Below are 9525 nucleotides of genomic sequence, written 5' to 3' on the forward strand. Positions count from 1 at the left end.
TATACTGTAAGTACCTATCCGTTTCCATACTTTATTACACATTTTAAATCAATTTGCATAGCTGGCATGCTCAACTGTAATAAATACAAACATATTTTGGGACATTTAAGTGACCTTATGGCCTCAAAATAAACTCTAAATTACTGCTAGGTAAAATTAGGATTGAGAATCTGAAAAAGTATTAGCAACAGTTTTAAAAATGCAGACTCATTCAGAAATAAAACAAAACACCAGAATTTCTGAGACCACTCTTTGGAATCAGAGATGACTTATGTCAAAGGCAATGAGAGTAAAAGTTCTGGCTTGTGCTGTTTTTACCTGCAATTTAATGAATGGCCATTCTTGCTCAGCAAAGTGCTTGGGAAGTTAAAGTAGGGAAAAATAAAGAAAGAGGATGTCAAAATGGGATATATATATATGTATCTTGCTTTTAAAAATGGATACCAACTGATGCTGACTGTGAATGGAATTTCAGTCTATACTGGATGATAAAGTTAATCTCAATTCTTGCCTCTAACATGAATTAAAAAATACAGCTGTAAGCAAAGCTCCATAATATTATATTTTGAGTATTATTAGTCTGATATCTCAGTTCTCACGTACAGATTGTTTGTTTTGTTTGTTTGTTTTTTATATTTGCCCCATATTTTGCTTGGTCTAATTGTGTCATAGACTGCAAAAACATTTTTGGTTCAAACTGTGCAATAATGCAGTATCTAGCATAGTCTTTCAAATCATTGTTCAGATAACCACAATTATAAGACAGTTCCCAAATCAGTGAATTCCCACCCTTTAAATGAAGAAGATGCGCTAGTGAAACAGACCTCTTCTCTTTCAAGCATGGTATGAGAATCCTATAGCCTTTCAAAGACTAAAGATTTAATCTGATATAGCTTTAGGCTACCCAAGCAGGTAACAATAGCTTTATCTTCTATCCTCTAAGGGCAGATGGAAGTCAATGTGATTGACTGTGCCACCACTGTGCTTCTGAGTTGCCTGTCGTAGCCTGTAGGCTATTCATGTCCATACAAGTTGACCTTATCGAGAACTTATCCCTCGTTGGAATTTGAAGAAAAGCCCTTGAAGAATCAAAGGTCAGTCATGTGTGTTATTGAAATGTTTCCCAAGCAAGCTTCAGCACAAGTAGTTTATGAGCCATGGTGAAAGTTTCTTCCTGTCTTCTATTTTTTATTGGAATTCTACCTTTCTTACAGCACCCTCATTAGTTTTCTTTCCTGTAATTGCAACACTCCTGAAACAATTAATATCCGTTACGTTTTCCATTAATAAATCAAGCTAGACACGAGACAAGTCTTTATTTTTTTTTCCTCTACAGTTTAATTAGATCATCGTTTGATAGATCTCTAAAACAGCTGACTGTACTCACTTGTAATAGGGTTATAAATCCTACTAAAGATCAAATTATGTTTCTTATTATTATGCACATCACTTTAAAATGTCACCCAGCTCTTCATATATTCTCTTCCTTTCTCAAAGTATGCTAGTATTTCCAGAGCTATTCCTTAGAAATCTCATGTTGTCTAACACCGCTTGATTTCTTTTCCTTTCCTATCTCCTCACCCACTCTGCAAAACAACTGAAAATAATGTCCATCGTCAGTAACACAGATTAAACTATTCTTATCTGCGTGTAACTGCTGTGCTGCCTACCTCCAGCAACAGCAGAAACAAGTACAACTATTGTACTGATGGACACACACACAATGTTGGGTTCGCTGTGAGAAAGTTACCACTGCAGACCAGACCTGCTCAAATCACAGACATTTTAGGAGAGATGGCTAAATTTTCCACTGAAATCTTTATTTCCTATTCAGGACTTGTAAGAAGTAATCTTGATATAAGCAGTTCTTTCAACTTCATTCTCAGAATGACTAACACCAATTCTGCAGTAATGCTCCGGAAAAGCTATGCCTATGTCTAACCCCCAGCAGTTTTCAGCCCAATGAGTCAAGTCTGACAAAATAGTAAGGAACTGAAAACAGCATCTGATACTCAAAGTGTTAAGGAAACTTACTTACAGGGTAAGCTTATCTACCAGCTCTGTCTAGTATAGGAGGTACATTAAAGTATGGCAAGCCTTATATGCCTACTGTTGACTTACAGCATCTACAGTCACAAAATATCCTGACATATTCTGACACAAAATGAAAAACTCGTGTTAGTTTGCTTTAACAAAATATATTGTTTAAGAATGATTATTCTTGAATAAAATCTTACTACATACATGGAAATATTCCCTTTATTTCTTTTAGGACCTTTAAACATATTAGTGATTTATATATTTAGTAACTTTAATTTTTAATTTTTGCTTTAGAACAGTGAAGTCAAACTTCTAAATAATTACAAAATACACAAATAAATACTTAAGAATCGAGATTGAAATTCAGCCTCCTTTGTAGATTGTGCACTATTGGTTTAACTTAACCTAGGGGCAACACAAACTAACTACAAGGAGATGCTTACTTCTAGGAAGTCAAACTCTCCCGTTGTGTTTGGAGGTCTAAATACGACATGCTGTCTGCTGAAAAAGCAGTCTATCTTGAGAAAAATGTGTAACTGTTTCCCTAGAATTTGAGTTTATTTATCATTTTCAGTCCTTTTTTTCCACAAACACCCTGTATACTGTCTTATAGCTCTCCGTTGCTTGTTAACAGAGGTCTCTGCCTGCCAGGAAGAATTTGATTCCCTATTTACTGTTTGCTGACTATAGTCAGGATTAATACAGTGAGCTTTCCCTGGATCCCTCCCAGACCTTCTGGTCCTGCCAGATACTGAGAAATGTGACCCTAATCCAGAAAATAATTTAACTTTTGCAAGAACTTACACACAAGGATAGCATTGTGCTGGACATGAGCAATAGGAAGCGCTCTGCTTGATCAAGGTTACTGCTCTCAACTAAAAGACTGAGGCCTCATTATTAAATCCAGTCCTGAGCTTACATGATGAAAACTTCCTTAAGCAGTACAAATAGCTCAGCTCAGGATTAATAAATCATTTTGGTTAATGCATCTCTGCTCTGTTTGCTCCCATGCTTCATGGTATCTATTTGTTATGTCAGGTTATTCTGAGACCTGTTTTCCTGGTTGCTTTCTATATTGGGCAGATTTTTCCAGTTCTCTATCTGAACAGATTAAAATGCAAAAACTAAAAATAAAATAAAATATTTGGATTAGACCTTTTTGGGAGACACAGAGATTAAATTTCCAAAGTGACAATGGCAATTGTTTCTGGAGGATTGTCTTCTGAGAGGCATGGCTACTTAAGCTCATCCAGACAAAAAAATTAAACTATTTTAAGCAGATCATTAGGCTGAGTGTCAGGGAACTGCACTCTTGCACTTGCTGGCAACACACTGGGGTTTGTACAGTGACGGGGTCAGGTAACAGGTACCCTGAACACCACCAAGTTAATACAAAGTCAAAGAGGTTCTTGAAAAACACGGGAGCCTATTTTCCACAGAGAGATGTTAAACAGCTTCCCAATGACCACCTCCAGGGTGCTCAATCGGAAAAAAGAGTTTTAGGAAGGAAAGACATTTGAATTTCCCCTTCACATCTGCAGGGAAGGGCTGATACATGGTTTCCACCTGCTCTTGGGCAGGGTCCAGGCTAAGGAGCTGTCAGGGAGTGCTGGGCGCAGGCCAGCGAGGGGAATGGTCCCAAGGGAGCGGTGGTCCAGGCACTGACTGGCAGCACAGCTCCTCGGGTGCAGATAGCCCAGCAGTTTATATCTCCTGCTCTCCAAGGGCCAGGATCTGGCCGGTGACTGTAAGTGGACAAACACAAACATCAGCACATGCCCACTCTGATCTTGTGTCCTTTTTATTGCTTTGACTGACTGCAAAGGACGCTGCATATCCGCATCCCACGGCACTAATTGGAGCTAGGACTGCTTCAACAGAGGGGAGCTCAGATGGATTTGTGGATTTAAACTCCAGCAAAACACCAGAATAGAAAGAAGGTGACTTTCTGAAAGCAGTTACCCTGAAATGATTATTTAGAGAAACACTTTTTTTAAGCAAAATATAAAAATAAATGTAACTATTCACCTGAAAGATACCCTTTGCTTGGATGAGAAGCATAAAACCCCACAATTATAGATGTTGTAGCAGTTACAATGTTGCAAGGCAGAGAAACAATAAGATGAATGCTATACAACAAACAACGAAGCAAGTACAACCAGCACGCACACATTAATACATCCTTACAGAAAGCACTACTTTAAGGGGTGTTAAAACACTTTCCACCACTCACGTCCACTTCTGAGAGAATACCTTGAAAAGTTAGTAAAAAAGAAAAATACACGTAAGTATATGCTTATAGACTGTTTTCCAGTAGTTTCCCGTACACCATGCTGTCCTGAAGTGGACTTTTCTCCCAGAAATATTAAGCGACACAGACGCGGAGCGGGGCATTTCCCTGCCGGGGGCGCTGCCACACCGCCCCCCGGCGCCTCCCCGCTGCCCTGATGGCGGCCGTGCCCCCCCCCCCGGCCCCGCTCACCTGGGCGGCGGGCGGTGGCGGCGGCCAGGCAGCCCAGCACGGCCGCGCACAGCCAGAGGCCGCCCCCCGCCATGGCCCGGCCCCGCTCCCCTCCGCAGCCGCCGTGGTTGTGGCGGCTCCCGGCGCCCACCCCCTTAATGCCTTAATGCCGCCCCTCCCGAGGGGGCCGCGGCGGGGCCGGCCCTCAGACCGCCCCCGGCCCCGGTGCCGCCGTGAGGGCGGTGAGGGTGAGGGCCGGGCTGCGCCTCGGGGCCTGCTCGGCGGGCTGCTACCTCTATTTCTTCCCTAATGCGTGGTAAAGTGCTGGGAAAGGGCCCGTTTCAGGTTGCTCGATGTGAATGCTGCGGTCCTTTCCTTAAATCACCAGAGGTGTTTGGTAATTGTGCTTTAATAACCACAAACTCCTGCGCTGGACACCATTAATGCAGGGTGTGTTACAGCAAGTAGCTGGTGGTTTCAAGCACTTGGTGCTTCAAGGTTTGGTGGGAGACGCGCCTCTTTGGAAATGTCTGGCAGAGGACAGAGAAGTGGCCCAGTGTTTAAGATTTTGTAAACTTTTTTGTTATTTTTCTTTCTAGGCCCCCAGCCCATGCAGACACTGAAGTATTTCACACACACACGGGTGTACAGCGGGCCGCAGAAATGCGTCACGCTCTCTTTAGGATGCATAGACCTACCTGGAACACGTAGCTGCTGCTGCCACAGGCGAGTTTCTGAGCCCTGCACACCAAAACGCTGCATCCTGCCACGCGCTAAACCTCTGCAAGGGGAAACGCTGGGCGAGGGCTGCCTCGAGGAGGTGCTGGTGTTGGTGGCCCCTTGCAGAGCAGGTGTGCCTGCGGCAGGTCCCAGGGCAGGAGCGGAGGCAGAGGCATGGCACCCTGCTGTCCGCAGCCTCCATCTTCCCTGCACACACCCTGAGTCTCTTCACTGGAAGAAGCAGTTCAGCTCCATCAGACCGGCAAGTTTTTAAAAGGCATCACTGGCACAACCTGAGTATTGAATTCAGTCTTTCATTTCTGTCAGTTTCTAAAGCATGTAAATTTCTCCTAAGCATTCAGGAAATTTTTATGATGAGTTTCCATAATTCTCTAGATAACTTTCTGGTTTGTTACCAAATATAATAAACTTATCCTATAAAGCTGCATGGCTGAAATTACAATTTGTTTTTCCCAAAGCGTGTATTTGTAAAGAAGACAACAGGAAAGAAAGAGGTATTTTACCAAGCAAGTTACAAAATAAAGAACTGGAAATAGAGACACTCTGGATCTCTGACAAAATTTAAACATTAAAGTACTTCTTTGACCCCTGCTAATCATGATGGAGTGGTATTTATAGGAGGATTAACACCTTTCATCATGGATCATGCAGGAGACCAAAAGAGGTGACAATAACAGCTGCTGGAGTAAAGAAACCTTTCATCTTTTCTTCCCTGGTTTTCCTCTACCAGCTCCTTCTGCTGCTATCAGCCTTGCAGTCTCTTACAGCAACAGAAGAGCAAGAGCATAGTATGGTTGAAAGAGCTGACAACTGGTCAAATGTAGTTCTCGTGGGGACAGAGTTGTGTCAGTGACAGTGGATTTATGAAAAAATAAATAATTCTAGGGCAGGTTTATGGCAGTATAGGTCTTTCCAGCAGGTAGCAATTTCAAAAAAAAAAAAAAGTTTTAGACAGTAATTTATTGACATTGTTTTATTAAAGCATACCATAGACTTTGTAAAACAGGTTTGCACTATGGAAAGCACCCTTCACTCATGATGTAATATGAAATCATGCTACAATTTTGCAGCATACTATTAAGTAGCAGAATGTTTTGGAGGAAAAAAAAACCAAGGCTGTAGAGTAGAGGACAAATTTAAGATACTGTACATGATTATGTAGTACAAGACATCACTGTTGTAAACATTTTAAAGCTTTCCTGAAAACACAGCATAGGGAGCAACAGTATCAACGCTAAGGAGCATTTAGACTTTGCAGCACAGAGAAACATTTCCCAAAAATGGATTGTATGAAGAAATATGAAGAGAGAGGTAAGGTTAGCTCTGAAAATCATCCCAGGACTAACTTCCAGTTTAGCAATGTAAGTGAAAAAAAGCAGTGAAGCTTTTAAGTACATATTTAATTTAAGATGGACTCCTATGTCCCATCTATAAATGAACTTCACTCTTTGCTTAGCACGAAGCCTGAGCAGAAGTGCTTTTGCTGACTTATTAAGGAGGGAATAGGATAGTGATAAACTGGAGAAAACAGCCGTGTTGGATGACGAGGAGCAGGGACTTAGGCAATGTTGAAAGTAGAGTTATTGCAGATGTTTAAAATTTCAGATAAAAAAGAAGGCTCTGCTGATACTAAGTCTTAGGCATTGCAGCTAGGTTGGACCGATTTAATGGTTATCTGCATAAGTACGTGACTGCAGCTCCAATATGTGTGTACGTGTATCAGGAATCCTTGAGAAAACATGAAAGAAGGAACAGTCTTTCTCATAAATACAGCCAGCATTATTGACAACATGCTAGTGATCTCTGTAACAGTGCACCTTAGATCATTCATATATGCAAAATGCATGTCTTATACAGTATTTAACAAGATTATATTATCTCCACTCGCCTTTGGGGGAGCAGGCCAGAGTAGGCAGCAGGCAAGTGACTATGGATAAAGGAGTACTAGCCTTAAACATTTTAGGTAAATAGGTCAGGAAAACTAACCAGCAGTGTTTGCCAATACATGTACGTTCCCAAATATGTGCATATAGATGTTCAGGTGCGAACTGGAAATGAGAAATCACCTGTGAGTCTTAAAAGTATTTAGCTCCAGACTAAGCCATGAATGCTATTTGTAGTTATATCCAAGCCCTAAATTCCAAAGTAAATAAGGGGATCATCTGGAACAAAGGCAGTGCTTGTGGCAGGCTAGGTGGATGAACTAGTGATTAGTGTGCATGCTGGTGCACAGGAGGAGGGAAGCAAGGGTTGAGAGCTGAGGGAAGCACTTAGGTAGGTGGTTGTTGTCTTGAGAGGTGAATCCCCAGCTCTGACACTTAGAGGCTCTCAAAGATATTTTGTAAATAAAGGTGAACAATTAGAGAAGAATCCAATTAAGTTTAAGCTAAAACTGCCCACTGTATGTGATTTATTATAAGCCTTTTCTTTCAAATTGTGGGCATGAATGGAAGTCTGTCTTCAGTGAATCCCCAGTGCTATACCATTAATCCTGTCTGCTGTTGTAGGCAAAGTAAATTTGAATAAGCCCTTTAAGCCTATGTTGCTGCACTTGTTACCTGTGCAGAGATAGAACATAGATGGTAACTCCAAATAAAACTGTGAGCAGAAATTGGAAGCTGGGGGAGATTTCCCTGCAAAGCTTCAAAGGGTCATTGTAGTAATGCCAAATGCAGAATGTTTAAGAAGAGTTGCCTTCAGCAGATAACATCCCTCCTGTAAGGAGCAGATGGCTGAGAGCCCACAGCTCTGAGCAAATCCAAAAGCATCTGAGAGTGATGAATTTTCTTGCCCTTTCGTGTTTTTAGTTCTTTCCGTTTGTAAAAATAATTTATTTTTCAGTTGTGCCAGGTTGTATATGAGAATGGTAAGCGAACTTGTCCATTCTGAAACAATAAATTGCTAACATTCTTTGTCTAATCTAATCAATTCTGTCCTTAAAGTCAAATTCCAATCTTCCCTTCAAATTGTGGGTTGTGTGACTTTTAACTTAGCTAAGGTTCATTGGATTTCAAAACATGGTCTAACAGCTTTGAAACTAATGTCCTGAAACGTCCCTAAGACACACTAAGACACACTGGTAGTTCCAGTTCAGAGCGAGACATTTGATTCTGTCTCCCATTTCTATCTTCGACACCAAATAAATAGAAACAGAGAATCAGTAACAGTCATATGCATTTATTTATTTTGATTATTCTTTGGCTAACTTTACATCATTACAAGAGGTTAAACTTGCTCATGTTTATTCTGCTGGCGGCTTTTTCTGAAAACTGCATGGCTGTTGAGTGGCATTTGTTTTTCAAAATGCTTTTAAAATTTGTGGAGAAGATTTTTAAAACTGCCCTGTAAATGTGCTCAGTGTTGACAGTCTGTTTAGCTTTCAGAAGTAATGACATCTTCAGTATGTTTTAGCTCCTAATTCTCTTACATATTTGACCTTTTGTATATACTACATTTGACTTATGCAGTAAAGAACTTCAGTGTAAAAATCTAATGTAATTTGGTTTGGATAAGCAGTATAAGGTTTAGTATAAATCGGAGGAAATCCATTTCCAGTACTTAAAGGGGTTATTGAGAGCCAAATAAAATCAGTGGTAGGTTTTAATTAGCTTCAATTGTTTTGGATCAGCCCCGTACTCTTTTATGTTTCTCAAGTACTTCTGTATTGTTTATTACGTAATGGCTTGAAACTTAACTCAAAGGTCTATCAGCTGTATTTTTGCAGAATGTGCTGAATGTTCAGAAGTCTGGGAAGTACTTTGGCTGATGGAATATTAATGGAATAATCTTTGTTTTACCCATGCTGAACTGTAGCAGTGACATATAATTATATTGATTGCTTAGGTATGATGCAACTCAACTATTATTTCGTCTCTTTCTATCTCCGATGATATTTGTGTGCATAAAATGGAATAAGTTGTAATTTTTAAAAAGCAGAGAAACATAGAATTAATTCTTTAGCCCGTATAGACTATGTACACTACTATGTACACTACTTGAATAAGGTCCAAAGCATTGGTCTTGTAGGTGGCCATAAACTTCATATTCTTCACCTAACTGACTGTAGTGTGTTTCTATTTGAACTACTACGTTTGATTTTTGTCAACTAAAAATTAACATTACTGGATAAAAGTCTTGACTAAATTATGCGTTCTACTAAAATGCAAGTGAGAAAAATATTCTTGACAGATATAACCTTTTCATATGATAAACAACTAATGAAATATTTTTCTCAAATTTTCTGATTACCTTTGTTAGTATCAAAACCTTTTGTCCGACAAAGA

The 9525-nt window shown here is 40.2% G+C and overlaps 1 protein-coding gene across 6 annotated transcripts in view; it reads right to left on the reverse strand.

Annotated features, from left to right (window-relative positions):
- VWDE (von Willebrand factor D and EGF domains) overlaps positions 1-4841 on the reverse strand; it is a 42510-nt gene extending 37669 nt beyond the window's left edge. For 4 of the 6 annotated variants that reach the window (XR_007167779.2, XM_066991765.1, XM_048075419.2 and 1 more), the window contains exon 1: positions 4523-4830. Coding sequence is in view for 3 of the 6 variants with exons in the window: in XM_066991765.1 (XP_066847866.1) it covers positions 4523-4595 (73 nt within the window). In the remaining 3 variants the exon portion in view is untranslated. Of the gene's footprint in view, positions 1-4522 lie in introns of all 6 variants that reach the window. The other 2 variants (XR_010829138.1, XR_007167783.2) reach the window with 2 other exon arrangements.
- Positions 4842-9525: the final 4684 nt, after the last annotated feature.

This window comes from Anser cygnoides, chromosome 2 (assembly GCF_040182565.1).
Source record: "Anser cygnoides isolate HZ-2024a breed goose chromosome 2, Taihu_goose_T2T_genome, whole genome shotgun sequence".
In the NCBI taxonomy this organism is placed as follows: Eukaryota; Metazoa; Chordata; class Aves; order Anseriformes; family Anatidae; genus Anser; species Anser cygnoides.